This window comes from Gigantopelta aegis, chromosome 2 (genome assembly GCF_016097555.1).
Source record: "Gigantopelta aegis isolate Gae_Host chromosome 2, Gae_host_genome, whole genome shotgun sequence".
Classification (NCBI taxonomy): domain Eukaryota; kingdom Metazoa; phylum Mollusca; class Gastropoda; order Neomphalida; family Peltospiridae; genus Gigantopelta; species Gigantopelta aegis.
Window position 1 is genome coordinate 4,423,301 of NC_054700.1, and position 24,189 is coordinate 4,447,489.

At 33.2% G+C, this 24,189-nt stretch overlaps 1 protein-coding gene across 5 annotated transcripts in view; it reads left to right on the forward strand.

The window, feature by feature from the left end:
* The window catches only part of LOC121380133 (amyloid-beta A4 precursor protein-binding family A member 2-like), a 202,846-nt gene that overhangs the window by 45,140 nt on the left and 133,517 nt on the right, over window positions 1–24,189 (forward strand). For 2 of the 5 annotated variants that reach the window (XR_005958886.1, XM_041508916.1), the window contains exons 6-9: window positions 731–1,039; window positions 6,912–7,024; window positions 12,929–12,959; window positions 16,901–16,933. Coding sequence is in view for 4 of the 5 variants with exons in the window: in XM_041508916.1 (XP_041364850.1) it covers window positions 731–1,039; window positions 6,912–7,024; window positions 12,929–12,959; window positions 16,901–16,933 (486 nt within the window). In the remaining variant the exon portion in view is untranslated. The remainder of the gene's footprint in view (window positions 1–730; window positions 1,040–6,911; window positions 7,025–12,928; window positions 12,960–16,900; window positions 16,934–24,189) is intronic. The other 3 variants (XM_041508928.1, XM_041508937.1, XM_041508944.1) reach the window with 2 other exon arrangements.

The window sequence follows — 24,189 nt, forward strand, 5'->3', positions numbered from 1 at the left end:
TGTAGTCATTATGAAGTGTTTATAGAGTTAAATTTAATTGTATTGAATAATTCCTACCTGTAATTCAAATACATATAATAACCCATTTTTATGTTGATTCAGCACAAATTATAATTAATTTTGGACCTCTCCATTTGGAAATAGCATGAAAGCAATCTATTGTTTTTCTGATAATAATTCAAAACAAGAAATTTCAAATAACGAGAACCAATCCACATTTCTAAATTATATAAGTATTTTGTTAACAAATAATAAAGCAACATGATGAAAGATGAGTGCAGGAACACTTGACATCTTATAGCTGATGATCGATAAATCAGTCTGCTTTAGTGTGGCGCCGTTAAACAAAATTTAACTTTTCATATTTGAGCGAGTATGAATGGGAGCACAAACAACTGCTCTCCTCTTTTATGAGAGACCAACGTTTTTAATTTTCTAAAAGATCTCTATAGTTTTTGGAAATTCGTACACCTTAATTAAAATAAAACTATATTCATAAATGTGTAAAATTAAAATGCAATTTTAAACCACTGATGATCTCTTCACTGAATCTGATTCTTCTTTTCTACCAATTTTAAATTATTTTTTTCGTACCGCATGACTTAAAATCTAGCTACATGTACTAGTTTCGACAGGAGTGGCGATTCATTATTATTTATTTTTCCTGTGATAGTCGAGTGCATTGTTCTGTGCATGCTGCCATGATCTGTGCATGCTTCTTTGTTTATAGGCTATGAGTCTGATGATGAGTATGAAGACAGGGAGGGCATTCACTACACGCGGCGAAACAAAGGCAAAAAATATGCCCCGCTGCAAAAGGACGATTCGCTTGACCACGTGTGTGCCCAGAATGGTCAATATGGCACACACGGCTCCAACAGCCTGCATGCGGGTTTTGTGCACAGAGATGGGGGGCAGACAGGCAACTCGAGCCACCATTTGCAAAACGATCACAATTCCGAATATTCGTCTACCGAAGATTACGGCAGTGACCTTGAACCGACCTCACAGAATGCGTATGTTCGGGAGGTGCATGGAGGTATTGTCTGACTGGGTTAATTACTGAATCAGATTTTAGAAAAAAACAAGAAAGAAAAAAGAAAAAAATACTTGTATTTAGGTTATAAAAGTTGGAATGAAAAAGAATGTGAGTGTGGATTTTTTTTTCATTTAACTTTTAAATTATTTAGTATTTTACAAATGACTTGTGAAAAAAAATCGATTTTATTTGTGTTTTTTCTTAGCAATGTTTTTGTCTTTTTGATTGTTTATTGTCGTTTCTGCCTTGCTATGCTGTGAATGCTTGCTTGACAAAGGTGGGTACTTACCGTATTTGACCGGAAATAAGCCCATGTCTTTGAATAAGCCCACCTTCGTTTTGATAGCATTTAAGAAATTAGGCCCTCATTCGTAAATAAGCCCACCCCCAACTTCGTCACCTTATAAATAACATGAAATTGCAAGTTTGCTCAAAGTTCATTTAAAAGGTCATACCTCCTGCAGATAATTAAACACAAATGTAACACAATATTTTACCACCAGTGAGATTTAGCAGTCTAACAATAACAGTGTGTAACATTGTTTTCAATTTCATGCCTGCAGTATTTCTTTGAAGTACACAAGCCCAAGTCTGAACTAAAACCAATGTCTATTTTTACCACTACACTGGGTCCGCAGTTAATGCTAATTAAGCAAATACCGTATTCTGATTGGCTAAGAACAATGACCTTAGATTGATAATTCTTTGTAGTGTAAGTTGGCTGCCTGTGTCAGAAATGTGTGTATGCTATTGAGTTTGTTGTTAATTGCTGTTGTTTTAAGTCTTCTCAGCATTAAATTTTGGATGTAAATAAACAGCACTGGTAAGTAATTGTAACATAGAAGGTGTGTTTCTGATAATTAGATACTAGTAAAAAACACACAATTTAATTAATAAACAATTATTATTTATTAATAACAAACGGATGTGCTACTGAACGTTTTTTGTTTTCTTCCTAGTTTATTTAAGTATTGTTATTTATTTTAATTATTATTATTAAAAAATGTTTCAACAAAACTGGCCCCTTGTCTGGGAATAAGCCCACCCCATGCCAAGCTCACAATGAGTTGTCTTGGCCCCCTGGGCTTATTTCCGGTCAAATACGGTACATGTATTACAACCCAGTAGCCAATAGTTTTGTTTGTTCTAGAGTGCCAGTAAACACTCCGAATATTACAGCCTTCACTTATTTCAGTGCAGTTTGCATACATGTCGATATATACAACTAAGCTTATGTCATGACCTGCATGATATCCACTTCCTTTGTCCATTTCTAGTTAAGTTGTACATTTTCAACTGCTTGACAGAAATGTTACAACCAGTATCAACAAAGCTTGTTGTTATTTTGTTTTTCAATAGACGTGTTTGGGCCGATATAAACAAAACTTGTTAATTATGTTATTGTTCAGTGAGTCAGTGTTAACAAAGATTGGTACTTCAGGGCTTCTCAATTATTTTTTTAAAATCCACTAGCCATGGGATCAATGATTTTTTTAATTTGCTAACCATGATTAAAAATTCACTAGCCTTACTTTACTTTAAGTTAATACAATTTTACTAAATAATCTGATTGTCACCTAAAAAGGGAGATAGAACATAAAAATACTAACATTAGGGTTTGGGGTGGGGTCAAAATATTCATATTTACAAAATAGACTTAATTAACTGCAACTTTGACTTCTTTTTTTCACTAGCCATTGGGCATGGCAATAGTAGTTATTTACTAGCCCAACATTGAATATCACTAGCCATGGGAGTGGGACTACCATAATCTAGAAGCCCTGTCTGGCATGGCAATAGTAGTAATTTACTAGCCCAACATTGAATATCACTAGTCATGGGAGTGGGACTACCATAATCTAGAAGCCATGTCTGGTATGGCAATAGTAGTTATTTACTAGCCCAACATTGAATATCACTAGCCATGGGAGTAGGACTACCATAATCTAGAAGCCCTGTCTGGTATGGCAATAGTAGTAATTTACTAGCCCAACATTGAATATCACTAGCCATGGGAGTGGGACTACCATAATCTAGAAGCCCTGTCTGGCATGGCAGTAGTAGTAATTTACTAGCCCAACATTGAATATCACTAGCCATGGGAGTGGGACTACCATAATCTAGAAGCCCTGTCTGGCATGGCAGTAGTAGTAATTTAGTAGCCCAACATTGAATATCACTAGCCATGGGAGTAGGACTACCATAATCTAGAAGCCCTGTGGCATGGCAATAGTAGTTATTTACTAGCCCAACATTGAATATCACTAGCCATGGGAGTGGGACTACCATAATCTAGAAGCCATGTCTGGCATGGCAATAGTAGTAATTTACTAGCCCAACATTGAATATCACTAGCCATGGGAGTGGGACTACCATAATCTAGAAGCCCTGTCTGGCATGGCAATAGTAGTAATTTACTAGCCCAACATTGAATATCACTAGCCATGGGAGTGGGACTACCATAATCTAGAAGCCCTGTCTGGCATGGCAGTAGTAGTAATTTAGTAGCCCAACATTGAATATCACTAGCCATGGGAGTAGGACTACCATAATCTAGAAGCCCTGTCTGGTATGGCAATAGTAGTTATTTACTAGCCCAACATTGAATATCACTAGCCATGGGAGTGGGACTACCATAATCTAGAAGCCCTGTCTGGTATGGCAATAGTAGTAATTTACTAGCCCAACATTGAATATCACTAGCCATGGGAGTAGGACTACCATAATCTAGAAGCCCTGTCTGGCATGGCAATAGTAGTAATTTACTAGCCCAACATTGAATATCACTAGCCATGGGAGTGGGACTACCATAATCTAGAAGCCCTGTACTTATGTCTTTGTTTAACAGACAGTTTTGGCCCAGTATTAAACATCCCTACCGGTATATGTATACTTGTTAATTATATTCTTTTCAATAGACAAGTTGGGCTTTCCCCCATTCCTGTCCCGGAATTAGTCACTGGCGATGTCAGAGGTTAAGTCCGGGATGGGCGTGCCTGAACCTTGATGAGATGTGGGCATGTTAATACAGTTCCAAGTTCATGTCCATTCTAGCCAGTACTGCACAACGTGTATATCATCAAAGGCTTTGATATATTCCTTTTTAGGGGAACAGCCATACAAAATACCCATGGTTCTTCTGGAAATAATTTGTAACTTAAGAAAAAAGAAAGAAAAGAAAATCAATGTTAAATGTGCCTGCCATAGTATTTAATTAACTGAAATATTGTAAAAAAAAAAAATTACAATTAGTTAGAGCATTAAATGTGAAAAACATATGAAACAATGAAAAATAAGTGAAATTCCATTTGAAAAGGTTTGTCAAAAGTAGTACTGTTTATAGCTGCACGAACCCTACTGAAATATCATTTAACCCAATTAAAATCTAAAGTTAATGGCCTATACACGATACTACGTGTACAATGCAACATGCTGTGAAATTTAATTATATTTGCAAAATGGTCCAACTGATTCATTTTCCAATATCAGTTTTGTTCTTTCTTTTTTTCTTCCTTTTTTTCTTATTGATCCCCTATACCTCCCAAGAAAACCCTCAACGCCAGTGCCAAAAACGAAGAGAGAGAGAAACAAAGCCAACCTCTTCAACCAAAACCTCCTAAAAAAACAACAACCCCTAAACACACACACACACACACACACACACACACACACACACACACACACCACCACCCCACCCCACCCCACCCCACCCCACCCAACAATTCATGATAAATTCAGCAGCTGCAACATTGCAGTACCTTGAATCATTGTTTCCAAGCTAAGATTATAATGAAAACATACAAACCCTTTCATGTATTTCAGAATGATTACACACAATAACATGTACATACAGATGTATATGTACATGTACATGTAATATGTAATTAAGTCTACTTTCACACATCTCTTCACACAATAACTGCTACAACACTTGTTTTTAACAAAACAAATATTATGTGGATGACATTTTTTTTTTAAAGTGGTATAATGGTAAACCAAAATGTTTGCGGTTACATATGTAGGCAGGCATACTATGTATTCCTTTCTTTTGAGTTGTAGTAGCTAGGAACCTGCAGCAAATAGCTAACAGTTGGTTACAACATATAAACAGCACATCTACCACACTAAAATGACAAACACATCATTTCAAGGATGTTATCACTTTGTAGTTCCAACAAAACCAATTCACTGAATTGTGTTTTGATATGCATGTGTTTATAAAATTAATATAGTTTGGAAATTTAAAATGACACATTATGTAAGATATATGATGCAATTTAACTTGGGTGAGAACAAATGTGACAAACATGTCGTTGGTGTCAAATCTGAATGACAAAACTGTAATCAAGACCGTATCTCTGCACGATGCAGTCGAATGGGCGATTGGCAAAATAGTGGTTGATTCCATGAATCTCTATCTAGTGCCTCGTCTGTAGGAGGACAGCCACTCCCCAAAAGATCCTTTACAGGGCCACGTTCCACAAAGCAATTTTGGCCCTAAGATCACCTTAAGTGCATAGCTACCTTATGCACTAAGGTGATCTTAGTGCTAAGATTGCTTCTTGGAACGGTGCCCTAGACAATGCATGCTTCCTGAACTACTTAAAAGAGGACTGCCACTCCCAGGATAGGTTACTAAATCCAAACTAGCACAGGACAGAGAAACAAATGGAATTCTGAAAATAAACCAAATGAAATTAGACATGGGTGTCACTAAGTGAGATGATACATAGATGTCCAAGTGAGACAAGCAGAATTTGACCTAGACAAAACTGAGACAAAATGTAGCATACGAATGTAGGTATTATAATGTGAGTCAAATAGCATTTGAAATATGTGTCACTAAATAAATGGGTGTCATATAGGTGAAAGAAATAGAATTAGATGTGTCACTGAGATAAAATGTAACAGGGGTCAAAGGGAGACAAATGAAATTAGACATAGGTGTTACAAAGCAAGACAATCTTCTGCAATTAAAAAGCGAACATATTTACATGTACTGATATAAATGTATTTTACATCTTACATTCTACACTTTTGTCTATTTGGACATTGTTTTTTATTAAAATTACAACCTTCATACATTAACAAAATTCCCTCAAAATTGAAAACAATTTTATTGTTACAAGCAATACAAATGATCTAACAGTGTATATATCAAAATATACTTAATCATCTTTCCTTCTTTTCATAATGACGTAATTTTCTGCATTTATCAAAAGCTAACATTGAATGTTTTAGCGACATCATCCAATCAAAACCCAGTAAATTGAATGGCCTCAGAAAGTGTATAATTATACAAATATGATTTGACAGCTTTATAACAAGGTAAAACGAGGTAGAAATGGACACATATCTCATGGGAATAAATACTGCAAAGCCAGAAAATTGAATATTCTCGGAAAGTTTGTAATTATACAGATATGATTTGACAGCTTTGTAACAAGGTAAAACGAGGTAGAAATTGACACATGTCTCTTGGGAATAGACACTGTACATCAAGAAAATGAAATAGTTTATCTGTAATAAGCTTCATTAAGTTTCCAATCCGATTTGTCTGGACGGTTACAATTTTCTTGTCTTTGCTCCAAATACATATGATTGATTATTTCTCTTCTGTACGTAAGCAGATTTTTTTTCGTACACATCTATTACCATCCATTTTTTCCCCCATTTCATTTTCATGGGTTTGCGCAAGTTTATTTTAATTTTTCCTTATTTGTGGATATGAATAGAAAAATGTTAACAATTTTTTGTTTTTAATGTTTATATTATATTCAGAACATCCTAATTTTATTTTTAAAAATATGAGTATCGAAATAAGTATTGTCAATTAGCTGTGATTCCCTGACTTGCTTTTTCCGTCTTTCAGATTCAGACACTGATGAAGAGACGGATCGCTTACTGCAGAAACAGTATCAGCGCCGCGACCAGTATGTGGAAATACCAGAACTCACAGAGCCCCCTGTGAACAGAAGTGCTCAGGTAGGATATTATAATGATTATAAAACAGTGGATATTATAATGATTATAAAACAGTGGATATTATAATGACTATAAAACAGTGGATATTATAATCGCTATAAAACGGTACATGGAAATACTAGAACTCACAGAGCCCCCTGTGAACAGAAGTGCTCAGGTAGGATATTATAATGACTATAAAACAGTGGATATTATAATGATTATAAAACAGTGGATATTATAATGACTATAAAACAGTGGATATTATAATGACTATAAAACAGTGGATATTATAATGACTATAAAACTGGATATTATAATGATTATAAAACAGTGGATATTATAATGACTATAAAACAGTGGATATTATAATGACTATAAAACAGTGGATATTATAATGATTATAAAACAGTAAAACAGTGGATATTATAATGATTATAAAACAGTGGATATTATAATGATTATAAAACAGTGGATATTATAATGATTATAAAACAGTGGATATTATAATGACTATAAAACAGTGGATATTATAATGACTATAAAACAGTGGATATTATAATGACTATAAAACAGTGGATATTATAATGATTATAAAACAGTGGATATTATAATGACTATAAAACAGTGGATATTATAATGACTATAAAACAGTGGATATTATAATGACTATAAAACAGTGGATATTATAATGATTATAAAACAGTGGATATTATAATGACTATAAAACAGTGGATATTATAATGACTATAAAACAGTGGATATTATACATGGATATTATAATGACTATAAAACAGTGGATATTATAATGTGGATATTATAATGATTATAAAACAGTGGATATTATAATGACTATAAAACAGTGGATATTATAATGACTATAAAATATTATAATGACTATAAAACAGTGGATATTATAATGACTATAAAACAGTGGATATTATAAAATGATAATGATATAAAACAGTGGATATTATAATGACTATAAAACAGTGGATATTATAATGACTATAAAAACTGATATTATTATAATATTATAATATATAAAACAGTGGATATTATAATGATTATCTATAAAACAGTGGATATTATAATGACTATAAAACAGTGGATATTATAATGACTATAAAACAGTGGATATTATAATGAGTGGATATAAAACAGTGGATATTATAATGACTATAAAACAGTGGATATTATAATGACTATAAAACAGTGGATATTATAATGATTATAAAACAGTGGATATTATAATGACTATAAAACAGTGGATATTATAATGATTATAAAACAGTGGATATTATAATGATTATAAAACAGTGGATATTATAATGACTATAAAACAGTGGATATTATAATGACTATAAAACAGTGGATATTATAATGACTATAAAACAGTGGATATTATAATGACTATAAAACTGGATATTATAATGATTATAAAACAGTGGATATTATAATATCTATAAAACAGTGGATATTATAATGACTATAAAACAGTGGATATTATAAAATGGATATTATAATGATTATAAAACAGTGGATATTATATTATAATGATAATGACTATAAAACAGTGGATATTATAATGACTATAAAACAGTGGATATTATAATGACTATAAAACAGTGGATATTATAATGACTATAAAACAGTGGATATTATAATGACTATAAAACAGTGGATATTATAATGACTATAAAACAGTGGATATTATAATGACTATAAAACAGTGGATATTATAATGACTATAAAACAGTGGATATTATAATGACTATAAAACAGTGGATATTATAATGACTATAAAACAGTGGATATTATAATGACTATGGATATTATAATGACTATAAAACAGTGGATATTATAATGATGACTATAAAACAGTGGATATTATAATGACTATAAAACAGTGGATATTATAATGACTATAAAACAGTGGATATTATAATGATTATAAAACAGTGGATATTATAATGACTATAAAACAGTGGATATATATAATGACTATAAAACAGTGGATATTATGGATATTATAGTGGATATTATAATGACTATGACTATAAAAAAGTGGATATTATAATGACTATAAAACAGTGGATATTATAATGACTATAAAACAGTGGATATTATAATGACTATAAATGCAGTGGATATTATAATGACTATAAATATAAATGACTATGGACAGTGGATATTATAATGACTATAAAACAGTGGATATTATAATGACTATAAAAGTGGATATTATAATGGATGGATATTATAATGACTATAAAACAGTGGATATTATAATGACTATAAAACAGTGGATATTATAATGACTATAAAACAGTGGATATTATAATGACTATAAAACAGTGGATATTATAATGACTATAAAACAGTGGATATTATAATGACTATAAAACAGTGGATATTATAATGACTATAAAACAGTGGATATTATAATGATTATAAAACAGTGGATATTATAATGTGGATATTATAATGACTATAAAACAGTGGATATTATAATGACTATAAAACAGTGGATATTATAATGACTATAAAACTGGATATTATAATGATTATAAAACAGTGGATATTATAATGACTATAAAACAGTGGATATTATAATGACTATAAAACAGTGGATATTATAATGACTATAAAACAGTGGATATTATAATGACTATAAAACAGTGGATATTATAATGACTATAAAACAGTGGATATTATAATGACTATAAAACAGTGGATATTATAATGACTATAAAACAGTGGATATTATAATGACTATAAAACAGTGGATATTATAATGATTATAAAACAGTGGATATTATAATGACTATAAAACAGTGGATATTATAATGACTATAAAACAGTGGATATTATAATGACTATAAAACATGATTATAAAATAAAACAGTGGATATTATAATGATTATAAAACAGTGGATATTATAATGACTATAAAACAGTGGATATTATAAAATGACTATAAAACAGTGGATGATTATAAAATGTGGATATAAAACATTATAAAATATTATAATGACTATAAAACAGTGGATATTATAATGACTATAAAACAGTGGATATTATAATGATTATAAAACAGTGGATATTATAATGACTATAAAACAGTGGATATTATAATGACTATAAAACAGTGGATATTATAATGACTATAAAACTGGATATTATAATGATTATAAAACAGTGGATATTATAATATCTATAAAACAGTGGATATTATAATGACTATAAAACAGTGGATATTATAATGACTATAAAACAGTGGATATTATAATGATTATAAAACCGTGGATATTATAATGACTATAAAACAGTGGATATTATAATGATTATAAAACGGTGGATATAATAATTATAAAACAGTATCAGCACTGCGACCAGTATGTTAAAATACCATAACTAACAGAGCCCTCTGTAAACAGAAGTGCTCAGGTAGGCAGGGGTTTCCCTAGAGCGATAAGCCGACACGGCCCGTGCTCCCTTAGCCAGCCAAGTAAGTGCCTTCATGTCTGGTAAGCGCCTTAACTGCAGGACCGTGTCGGCTTAATTTGTAACATGTATACAAAACAATGGAGCTGTGATCCGTAACGTCATTCACCACACATTATCACACTTCCATTTGGTATCTCTGCAATTCTTTAGATGTTCACTTTGAGGTCCATTGATCGCACTGTTTTAATTGTCGGCGGGCTTGTGTTGGTCACGTGGTACAGGTGATCGGCTACTACTAATCCGCCAGATAACTGCTTGTTGTAATAATGTCTGTATGCTTGGGAATTACGCATCAAGACAAATCAAAGAAAATACCTATTAATTGAATAAACATCTTTGAAGGTGAAATTCTTGAGTAAAACATGTCACCATTAATCCTGGTATATATTTACCATATCGAAACCGTAACTACGTTGTTATTTGCTAAAATGAACGGTCACGGATCGACCAAAAAAATGGCTAATAAAATTTGCAAGTGGCTAAAATTTTGGCTGAACCATTTTCTATCTTCTGATGTGAACAAACGGTTACATAATCTATTTGACACCTCAAACATAATAATACCAAATATTCAGTTAGCATAATAGCGATCTCGCGACCGGTAACGAGAAACGGTGTTATCCAGAATACAGCGTATGCCTTATGATGTTTGCTAATTTTAATAATCAAGGTTATTAATTTTAACGGCATGCATTCGACATGTATGACAGCAATGTGACGGCGATTCAATCTCTGGAAGATATGTAACTTGCTATTTTAATTTTATAAAGTCTTTGAACCAAAGTAATAAAAACAAACCGACAATGCATGTCAATTTGAATACACATGCCAGTTCAGGGCCGAACGATATGTCGGCTATCCCAAGGGCTCAGTTCAGCCAGACCGAGCGGAAACAAAACGTTCGCTACACTGTTTTGTGCGCTTCACGTTAAACCAAATGGACACGACGGACACCAATCAAGTAGTTCGCGAACGTTAGGAAGAACGTTCGTTGGCTGAACTGAGGAAAGCTCTCGGCGTAATATACGTCACGCTTCACAGTCAGCTGACACCCACGTGTCAAGAGATATCGTTGTGGACATGAACAATATGATTACACAGGAGTAAATCTTGATGTAAATGTGTAGAAAAACAATAGTTGTTTACATCAATGAATACCTAACTGCAGTTTCGTTATATCCTTTGTCTTTGTTAATTTTGTACCTATGGTCGAGAGCACGCACTGAGATCGCGATCGCGGGAAATGTACATGCAGTATTTATACAAATTGCAGTTAAACGTACACTGAATTAGTTTACAATAATCATATTTGTTAGATAATGCTAGATATATATTTGTTAAACTGTGAGATGACATTTAATAAGTTAGCTGGATTTTTTTTTTTAAAGTAAAATTTTATTTTATTAACATTTTGGGGTTTTTTTTGTAGTTTTTTTTATAAATGGAATATACTGTGAAGTCAGTCCCCCCCCCCCCCCCCCCAAAACCCCAACAACAACAACAAAACAAACCCCAACATGATTTGATGTATTGAAGGCAAACATTTAACTGTTTTCAACTCACTACCCCACTTCTTTTGGCTTGATTTTTGTGTTATAATGATGCTAAATATGTAAGCGCCTTAAAAAAATCCTGGGGAAAGGCCTGGGTAGGATATAAAATTATTCTAATTTAACACATTTGTAAGAGCTGAATGGGTCTCTAGTAAAATATCAGGCCCAGTGCTTATAAAGCTTTTAGAGTCTGTGTGTGACATCATTAGAGATTGAGTCTCGACTCGAAATGTTTTATAAGCATGGGCTCATGTTATGTGCATGTTTTCCATTCATATGCATACATTTGTTTATCCACAAAGTGCCAGACATCAGTGACTTAGATTATAATAGTTGTTATTACTTTTAGCAATCTTTATGATACTTCTTCATGTCTGTCTATAGGATATAGGCTTATAAATAGAAAATATGTCTATATTGTATTCATTCATTCATTTCAACTTATTTTCCTGCTTATATTCAATTAAGATTCAAGCACGCTGTCCTGGGCACACACCTCAGTTATCTGGGCTGTCTGTCCAGGACAGTGGGTTAGCTGTTAGTGAGAAAGAAGTGGGTGTAGTGGTCTTTCACCTATACCCACTGAGTCGTCACTAGAACACATTGATATATTAATCATCGGACATTGGATGTGAACCATTTGGTAATTTTGACATATAGTGTTAGAGAAGAAACCCGCTACATTTTTCAATTAGTAGCTAAGGGATCATTTATATGCACCATTGCACAGACATCACTGTAATGACAATTCAAAAAAATATCAATGGGGGGGGGGGGGGTTGCCCCTAAAAGAAGCTTACACAGATTTAACATAAAATTGAGAATATTTTTGTGCTGATCATGTTTTTTATTTGTTTTGTAGGCGGAGAAACGGCGATCTCGTGCCAAAGAAGGTGAGCGTGAACAATGTAAGCTATCAATTTTAATCACTAAGCATCCAGTGTTGTTGTTTTTACCTTATTTGGCAACAAAGGTGAGTAAAAGGGCCGAGTCATCTCCATAGTAACACTTAGGAATTCATTATTTCAGTCCTTGAAATATACAATGGCTATTAGGAGTGCCACCACAAAAACCTTTGCAAAATTTTATGTACAACAGCATTTTTAACATTATCGTGTGTTTGCTTCGTTACGTTCCAAATTATTTGTTTTAAGATGATTGGAATTCCGAGGGCTGTTATTCATATATTCATTTTAACAGGGTCAAAGGTTTTTAATTTTTCATTAACAGGTACTAGTAGGTTATGCTTTAATTTATTTTTTAGTTCATTTTGTACAAACATTTTGAATCTTATAGGGTTTATTGGGGTTTTTTTTTGAAGAAATTACATTTTAGTTTAAATTAGTATTTATATTATGGAATGTAATTAAACAAAAAATCTATATTATGTGATTACATATTTTAAAAAATTTATATTTAGTTATAATTATTATAAATACATCAATTTTTTATGTTATTAGATAATTATAAAAAAAGAAAAAAAATTAACAAATTGTGAAGAACTAAAACAACAGCTATATTTTGTATCTGAATATATTAGATGTTAAAACATAATGTTGTAATAGTTATCTCCCATTTTACAAGTTCAGGTTTCTAGTAGGGCCCGTGCTTATAAAACTTAAAGTCTAGACTTGAATAAAGTCCAGACTTTAACATAATGCTATTTGAATGGCATTGCCATGACGTTAAAGTCTGGACTTTATTAAAGTCTAGACTTTAAGGTTTATAAGCACGGGGCCTGCTGGTAATATTGTCAATGATTAACCTTATATACTCTTCAAAAAAAGAAATGCAAAAGGGTACAAATGGGTTATAACTCCGATTTTATGTTTCCTACCGGTTCATGCTTTGTGAATATAAGGTCATTGCATGTCCCAAACACATTCCCACGGTTACATTCGATAAAACGCAGTTAGTGTACAATAAAGTTCCAAAATGTGAATATTCGCAAAAACGCAGCCACGTGCAAACCATGTCACCACTGCACGTGCGTTGTCTGCACGTGCAACATGAACACCGACAGTATAAAAGTGCAGGGTGTTCGCTTGCCTGGCCTCTGTATCTGGCCGACAGTTGACAATCCAGGACATGCCACGTCTCAGTGAACCGCAGAGAAACAATGCCATCGGCCGACTAGACGCAGGCGAATCCAGAACGGCCGTTGCCAGGGCATACCATGTGTCCCCAAGCACCATCTCCAGACTGTGGGACCGTTACCAGCAACATGGATCAACACGTGACCTCCCTAGATCCGGTCGACCACGGGTCACTACCCGCGGGCAGGACCGCTACATCCGGGTACGCCACCTTCGGGAACAGCCGCAGCAATACCAGGTTTGCGCAGGATATCCGACCAGACCGTACGGAACTGCCTACGTGAGGTAGGAATTCGTGCCAGACGTCCAGTTCGAGGTGTCATCTTAACACCACAACACCGTCGACTCCGACTGCAGTGGTGCCAGATTCATCGACAATGGCCTCAACTGCGATGGAGACAGGTGTGGTTCAGTGACGAGTCCCGATTTCTACTCCGACGTCATGATGGAAGATGTCGCGTGTATAGGCGTCGTGGTGAACATTATGCGGCAAACTGCGTGCAGGAAGTGGACAGATTCGGCGGGGGTAGTGTCATAGTGTGGACAGCCATCTCACACACTGGCAGAACTGACCTGGTCCACGTGCAGGGCAACCTGAATGCACAGGGCTACATTGACCAGATCCTCCGGCCACACATCGTTCCAGTTATGGCCAACGCCAACGCAGTGTTCCAACGTGACAACGCCAGGCCTCACACAGCACGTCTCACAACGGCTTTCCTACAGAACAACAACATTAATGTCCTTCCTTGGCCATCGATATCACCGGATTTGAACCCAATTGAGCATCTATGGGACGAGTTGGACCGACGCCTCCGACAGCGACAACCACAGCCCCAGACCCTGCCTGAGCTGGCAGCAGCCTTGCAGGCCGAGTGGGCCACCATCCCCCGGGACGTCATCCGTACTCTGGTTGCTTCAATGGGCAGGCGGTGCCAGGCAGTTGTCAACACATGCGGAGGCCACACCCGGTATTGACTCCAGATGACCTTGACCTTGGTGGTGTGTCCTATCACTTACTCACAATGGACTAGAGTTAACTGTGAACAATCCTGCAACATTTGGTAATTATCGGACTCACCATTCAATAATTAAATCAATTCTCCAAATGTTACGACAATGTGGTTTTGCGTTTCTTCTTTTGAAGAGTATATTTCACTGTTGTGAATGAAACACGAAGATTGAGTTTCATAAAGTTTTTGTCATGTTTATTAAATGTTAAAAAAAGCTATGTCAATAATTATTATTATGGGTTTTTTTTTCACAGATCAAAATTCCCAATTAAAATGAGTTTTAATCTAAAAAGTATATAATGATTTAAGACATTCTGTTTTTAGTTTCAGTTCATTTTGTTTTTATAAATTCATTAAACTTAATTTACAAACTTAATTATTGTATTAAAAAGTTATCTTTTGATAATTGATTTAAGATGAAAGTTTGAGGTAAAATAACAACATGAATTACTAAAGAAAACAATGCAGTTTTAATGGTGGCAGTATTTGTTCAATCTAATTTGCAAATTAAAAATGACCAGTAAAAAAAATAAGTAACACTGATTAATGACACATTTTACTTGTTTATTTATTTGATTCAGTTTTATTTATGTATCACTGCACAGTTTTATCATCCCGCCCCCATATCATATGCACCCCACCCTCATGTACTTTACACCATCCCCAGTAAGCAGGTGTACAGTTTGGTAGTTAAGTTTGATATAAGTTGATCTTGGTAACATTTTGTTACTCTAGAGTTATTCCCCTTACATAAATTGGCCTTCTGTTACCCTGAGATGTGCAAAGCACTGATAATACCTGTTAAACATTATTTAGCTAATTGTATTTTTTTTAAAAGTTTTTAGACTTGAAATTCAATGTATATATCTATAATACAATATGTAAATTGAAATGGAGATATATATTTAAAATAGAAATATTGAGCATTAAATGCTGATTGAAAGAATGACTCACAAATACTAAAGTAATGGTTTAAGCAGTGGATGATGAATTTTTATTCAAATAATTATTCACAAATAAACAATAGTTAAGTATGTATTTGAAAAGAGGAATATAAACCAATAAATGATGAATTTATAAAGCAAGAATGATTCACAAATAAACAATAGTTAAGTATGTATTTGAAAAGAGGAATATAAACCAATAAATGATGAATTTATAAAGCAAGAATGATTCACAAATAAACAAAAGTGATGTAATAGTTTGAAAAACAGTTATATTTTGAAGTGAATTTAATGACCTTATTAAAGTTTAGTAATAGTTTTAAAAACAGCTACATTTAGAAGTGAATTTAATGACCTTATTAAAGTTTAGTAATAGTTTTAAAAACAGCTACATTTAGAAGTGAATTTAATGAACTTATTAAAAGAATGATTCACAAATAAACAAAATTGTAGTAATAGTTTTAAAAACAATTACATTTAAAAGTGAATTTAATGACCTCATTGAATGGATTATTCAGAAATAAACAAAGTGAAGTAATTTATCGAAAAACAGCGACATTTAGAAGTGAATTTAATGAACTTATTGAAAGAATTATTCAGAAATAAACAAAAGTGTAGTAATTGTTTGAAGACTTCTCAGCAATATGAAGTATAAAAGTAATAAATTACACATTATCATGATAGACCAACATACAAATAAGTATGGTACTGAACTAATAGTTTGTACATTTTAGATTTGTCTTTGAGTTGTTTGATTTTGTGATTTGGTCTTTGCATTCAGCATTTCGTTTCAAGTTTCGTGACCGTACCTCGGGTAAGGGCTTGTTGGTTTACAAAATAGCCTGGTTTTACTCACCTTTTACAAGAGAAGTCATTTTTTAATTCTCATTTTGCATTGTGACTCACAGAATCTTGGAAGCCATTTTTCCGTTTTACTATGCATTGTGACTATACGTATGTGTAGTTTATTTCTGAATGAACATTTTAAAATTTGCTTGTTATTATATTTCAGTATTGAAAATTAATTTTTGACTGTTGTATGCTTATTAAATTGTTAGTGTTATCCAGATTAATTTTTAACTATACTTTAATTATAGATGCATTTGAAGTTTAATTGTTGTGATTTTTGCATGGTAATTTTGATTGTCAGCATTGACTGCATTTTTTTTAAATCATTTTTTTAAATATCAAACTAAAATGTTTAAAAAAAATTATTTATACTAAAGTATTGTTCCCTATAATCATTTCAGGTTAATTAGAATATTTTGTAATACAAACAAAATATTTCTTTGCTGAATTGTAAATTTCTTTCTTTTTTTAAGATCAGAAACAATTACAATTTATAAACTACTTTTAATATCTCAAACTCAGTTATAAAGAAAGTCAGATACAATCTATATTCTTATACACTATCATTGTGCCATTAGAAACAAAAAAACCCTCAGAAAAGAGAACAGTGTTCTTTTTCCATCTCAATTAAAACATAATTTATTACATGGTTTCATTACTTCATTTACAAAATAATAAAGTTTACTTTGTATTATGTGCATGTAGAATTCTATATTTTGCCTCTTTATATTATGAGAAAATGAGTTTATTTTTGAATGCTTTCATTAGTGTAGATGTTTGAGACCCAAACCCTAATGTCTTTAAAACGTTCTCTTCAGTGTTTGAGCAGAAAATCTCAGTGTAACTCATCTTTTAGATGTTAAAAATAAATTGTAAATGGATGGTGGGTATGTTTTGTAATGTGATTGGTTAATGCCTTGTCACTATAAATACCCATTGTACAATAATTCCTCATATGCTGTCATTTACCGGCCTGAGTGTACCGAAATAAAGTTTCATCTTTAAGCCTTCAATCAAAAATGACATTTGCAAGCAAATCTAAAAATTCCATATTGTTATCTCCTAATTACGTATGATTGTTGTCGATACCATTGGTATTAATGCACTTGGTGTCTAGGTTTGGACATGATTATTATGTATCAATGCAAAACCATTTGGAGCTATTTCATCAAAAGAATTTGATGGAGTTCAGTGGATTTGGAATTTCAGTATCTACTTGAGGTCAACTGTAGGTAAATTTGAAAAAAACCCCATTAAAAAATAACAACCCAGCTTTCACCGATCTTTCCCAGTCACTGTTTCATGTACATGTAAATCTTGGTTTCCATAGAATATGTAACACTGCTGACCAACACAGATTTTTTAAATGCATATTATTTTCATTTACTCCAGGGGGAAGGGAGGTTGGGACATAACCGACTGTTAAAGCTCTTGCCTGATGCACGGTCAGTCTAGGATCGATCTTCATCTATGGCCCATTCAGATGTTTCCTCTTCTAGCCAGTGCACCACTGCTGGCATATCAAAGGCCGTGTTATGTGCGATCTTGTCTGTGGGATGGCACATATTAAAGATTGAAAAATGTAATGGGTTTTCTCTCTAAGACTATATGTCAAAAATACCAAATGTTTGGCATCCAATAGCCAATGATTAAATAATTCATTATGCTCTAGTGGTGTCGTTAAACATCAAACTTTCAATAGACAATGATAAATAAATCAATGTTCTCTAGTGGTGTCGTTAAACAAAACAAACATTATGCTTCAAGATAAAATTTACACCATTTCTGAAGTTTTACTACAAAAAGTATAATACCTCTAGATAAAATTATATAATTTATAACAAGTTACTAAAAAATGCACAAAATTTAAATAAAATACTACAATTTATGAAGATTTACTACTGAAGATTATGTATTTGGCTGACAGATTAAAAAATAAATACAAAAATTATGTCTTTTAAGCATTTTACAACAGAATATACAATAATAAAAAAAAAGTCAAGAACCATAATTACCTTTTCAAACCCAAGCTTGGACAAATGTAATGAGTTAAAAAAGGAACTGAATGGTAACCACTGTTTAATAGTTAAATCATTACTGACTTTAGAAAATAGCTGTAATCAAGTGAATTAAGAAAACCATTACATGCAGACACTTACACTGTAACTGAGGTCCAAACATGGCAAAAGCCAGAACTCAGTTGGTACCATTTAAAAAATTAAAGTGTAATGTTTGATGTGCATGAAAGTATGAACCAGAGAATTGCTTTATGAATGGTTCGGCCTTTTTTGTTAGAAGCCAAATGAGCTAAATATTTATTTTGTCAGAAGCCGAATGAGAAAATTTATGCCGTTACATTTTTATATGACAAATAACATAAATCTGCATGTTTTTCAATAAATAATAATATTTACTGATTCAACATCAACAGTTATTTTTTTTAGTTTAAATAATAAAGAAAATGGCTCTAAAACTATCTTATTTAGTTTTAAAGCACTGCCAACTTTGACCATTAGCATTTATAACAATAGAAAACATGTGTTTACAGATTGGAATTACATAATTTTGGCATTGAAACAGAACACAGTTATTGTTATGCATAGTTTAGCTAAGCTTGTAAACAGCACATGACTAATCCCTGCATAAAGAAAGATCTACATGTATTTATTTGATAGATTTTCAGTCAGATAGTATGCTGACTATATTTATTGCAATTTTATTGGGGTTTTTAGTGTATAGGTTTATTTGATGTACTTGTCCAAAATATTGTAAGATTACTATTATATATTTAATAACATTTGCCCTTTTATTTTATATAAACAAATTGCTGGACTAAACTCTATACAAAGAGTATTGAATATTGGTTTCCATGAATTGTTTTTATTGTAGATATTTGTCACAGAATGCGACAGTTGTTCCTTTATTTAAATACACAGAGAACTTTCCTGAATATACTGTAGTAAAAATAACCTATTCTAATATTGACCATTTTTTAATGTTAACACATATGAAAATAATGTTTTTAGCTTCTACTAACAAGACTCCTAAAACACTGTGCCTACATGTAGCTCACATAAGTATAAACCTGGTGTCTTTTTCATCTGTTATTTTACTGTATAAAACTATATGATTTCACTTGTGTGTTGAAAATGTATTTGTTTCCCATTCATGTTAATATGATGTTGTTGTTGTGGTTTTCCTTTCGCACTGCATGGACACTTCCTGTCTGCAACTAACAACATTAACATTTGGTAAGTCACACCCAAAATTATCATGGGAATGTTTCGGCCTTGGAATCCCAATTTTACTTTTTCCTTGGTTGAGGGCTGAATTTTATGTTTGGTTTACTTTTTGAATTATGATCTAACGTGAGCATGTTGATTTTCTTTTGCTTCTTTCCCTTTGTTTTCACAAATAAAGTTTTCCACATTTCAAGGGACAATATTTCAAAATTTTACATTTGATTTTCACCTCTAGAGGTAACTGACTGTTCAGTTATGTGAATTATATTTGTCTAAAGCCCCGATCACTCTGTCAAGGATCGTCTGGGCGGATCCACGATGGATGAAAACCTCACGGATGACCCCAGATAGTGGTCTATCCGCAGTCCCCTATGGATGCACCACGGTTTAACTATGGTTTTCGACGGATAAACCAAGGATTATTAAGGATAGGGGTTAGTTGACAATGGGGAGCGCTACAGATTGCTAAGGATAGGTACAGTTTAGTACGGACCACAGCGGATTGTCACGAATGATGCCGGATCGTATCCGTGGCTAACCCGGCGTCCTGATCCATGACAGTGTTACCGGGGCTTAACCTAAATGTAATCAATTACATCAAAATTGTATTCAAATTAGTTATTTTCTAAATAACTTTTAATTTCAAATCGTATAAAGGTGCAACCCAACTGATTGGCAGTTCGCGTACATTTAATTTTCCTTAACTGACAAACAAACAGAACAATGGTGCATGTTAAATATTGTGCCCAGACATTTGCTATGCTTTGTTTATTTATTTTTTTATTTATTATTTTAAAATACAAATAACTGATAAATATTATTCTGCAATTCTTTAAGGAATACCCAGTCTTATTCCAGTAACAGATTTAAATTTGTAAATATGGTGTAAAGTTTAAAATAAATGATCTCTTAAGTTATAATTTTCAGCTATCTTGCTTGAATATGAAACCGTTTCATGAGAGGCTGGTTTGTGTATCTACTAGTCTCTTTCTCATTTAAGCTTGTTTCTTTAAGCCTCATACAGGCTTACTGTATATTTAATATATACATTTATATACTGAATTTCAAAAAAAAATACAAATCAGGGTTATGATTAGTTTGTAAGTGGAATTTATAAATAAATCAATGTTAAAAAAGCCCCAAAACCTTTAACTTTAACTGAAACAAAGGCCAAAATAATTATATGGTAGACACCAGATAGCCTTACATGTAGTTTAATAATATGTGGCATTTTAGTTCAGCAAATATTGCTTTTCATTGCTTTTGCTTACATATTTACTTAGTGAAAATTATGCTACATATGGATGTGTAAAGAAAACAACAATACTCCCATTCATTACAGGAAATATGGAGAGTTCGTGTTCAGATTGGTGTCAAAATAATAAACATGTTTTGCCAATAAATGCTTCTTTTATCAAAGCAATGAAAATGTTAATGAAACAGTTGCCTAGATCAGTGGACCTTGTCACCCCAATGTTGAAACCCCCCACAAACCTATATGTGTGAACGTTTTTAGTTAAACTAATTCAGAATTGTGAGACCTTTTGCCACCATTTTGGCATCTGTGAATTGTCTTCTGAGGCAGGTTTCGAAGGGTATGCATTCACTGTTTCTCACAAGACTAGTGTTTTTGCACATAATGTTAGGATACAATAGAAGAAGGCACCAGTCAAAGTGTTTGGGACCACTCCAGATCCTGAACATGCCAGTGCTTTTGATTGGCCATGGTTGAACAAATCAAATGCTCTCTCGTGAGAAATTATATGTCTGCTCAAGTAAAGCAAATTGTTTTTATTTTTTACACTTTATTTTTGATAAAGACCATCTGCTTTTAGAATATCAAGATTAACAGACACATTTACAGAGTAAAATGTTTGTTTTCTGTCTCGGCTGTCCATAAGGTGGGGTTTCTGGATTGCTGGAGTCTAGATTATTTGAGGTCTCACTATACATTTGTATAGATTTTATTACTATTATTTTAACTTTTCTAATCTGAATTTTGTTTTTAGAAAGTAAATTGCAGAGCTGTGTAGGCCACCAGGAAAATTGTTATTATAGTTCATATAATATATGTAAATGTTAGTTTTGTTACAGTTTCATAATGCTTTCTTGGATGTGGCATGTTGTGCACACGTTCCTTCCATCTTAACCACAACCCATTTTTATCTTTCATCTTTCGCAGTCCAATTTCCCGATATTGAATTACTAATAACATAATGTAAATAGGAAATGCTAAAATGATATTAATTAACTGTGTTGCCAATGTTGGCAGATTGGATATATATTTTTTTTCCTTGAGTGATATGTCCACTAAAGAGTTTTTGTCTTTCTGTCTGTGTCTGTCTGTTTTGTTTTGTGTGCCAATCAGGCCTGGAGCTCAAGGCAGAATTGAACTGAACACACGATAAACTAGTAACAGAAACGTGGTTCATATTTGTCTTGAATCAGTTTCACATTTCACATGGTGATACATTTTCAAAGTCATATCTCTATACTAGACATCCAAAAGGATGTTTTGCTGATGTCATAACAGTGTCGATGAGTCGCTGATAGGTGGTTTGCCAAAAAGAGGACTGCCACTCCCATGACAATACACTGTACCTTTCTATGTACTTTTCTGCTTTGCTAAAAGAGAACTGCCACTTCACAGGACACTACATGTACCTTTGTATTTTGACAAAAATTAGTATTTCCACTTTCCAGGGAAATACCTTTTTATTTTGCCAGAAAGGAGGACTGCCATTTCCAATGACAATGTATCCTTCCTACTTTACCTTAGGAGGACTGCCACTCTCAAAATTGGTTAGTCAAACATAAACCTGCACAAGACAGAGCTCAATGGATACTTAAACTAATTATGATTCTGTTATTTTGTATCAGTGTCACTTATTCCATTGCAACCCCTGCAATTGCCCACGGTAATTGGCAATGTCGTTCAGATTGCCCTAGAGTTTTTAATTCTCCATGGCACTTTTTTGCCTTGGAACTATTTTCAGGGGTTTTTTTTTCAATGGAATGTTTTTTGCCATGGACATTTTCTTAATTGCAGGGTGTTAATTTTTTTGCAGATTCATTGTGCAATTACAAACCCTGTTGAATTCTCAGATTACAAATGCATAGTTGATACTTTTATCTGTTGAATTCTCAGATTACAAATGCATAGTTGATACTTTTATCTGTTGAATTCTCAGATTACAAATGCATAGTTGATACTTTTATCTATTGAATTCTCAGATTACAAACCCGTAGTTGATACTTTTATCTGTTAAATTATCAGATTTTTTTACCGGCCTCGGTGGCATCGTGGCAGGCCATCGGTCTACAGGCTGGTAGGTACTGGGTTCGGATCCCAGTCGAGGCATGGGATTTTTAATCCAGATACCGACTCCAAACCCTGAGTGAGTGCTCCGCAAGGCTCAATGGGTAGGTGTAAACCACTTGCACCGACCAGTGATCCATAACTGGTTCAACAAAGGCCATGGTTTGTGCTATCCTGCCTGTGGGAAGCGCAAATAAAAGATCCCTTGCTGCCAATCGGAAGAGTAGCCCATGCAGTGGCGACAGCGAGTTTCCTCTCAAAATCTGTGTGGTCCTTAACCATATGTCTGACGCCATATAACTGTAAATAAAATGTGTTGAGTGCGTCGTTAAATAAAACACTTCTTTCTTTCTCAGATTTTATACCAGAGTTATTACCCTTTTTGGTCTATTAGCTTTTCAAGGTGGAGATCAAGAACGTTTTAAATGTCAAATGTGGCATACCATATTTCATGTGCCTTGTGTCTTGGTTTCTTCACACACACTACAACTGGGCTTCTGTAAAGCTAAATTAAGTCTTTTGCATGTAAGTATAAGTAGACAAATTCAAGTTTCTGTTGGCCAAACAAGATGTAACAAAATTAAATTTATATGATTTTTGAATCAGAATTGTGATGATTTAATAATGTAATATACATGTATTTGCCAAATTGCAATTTAG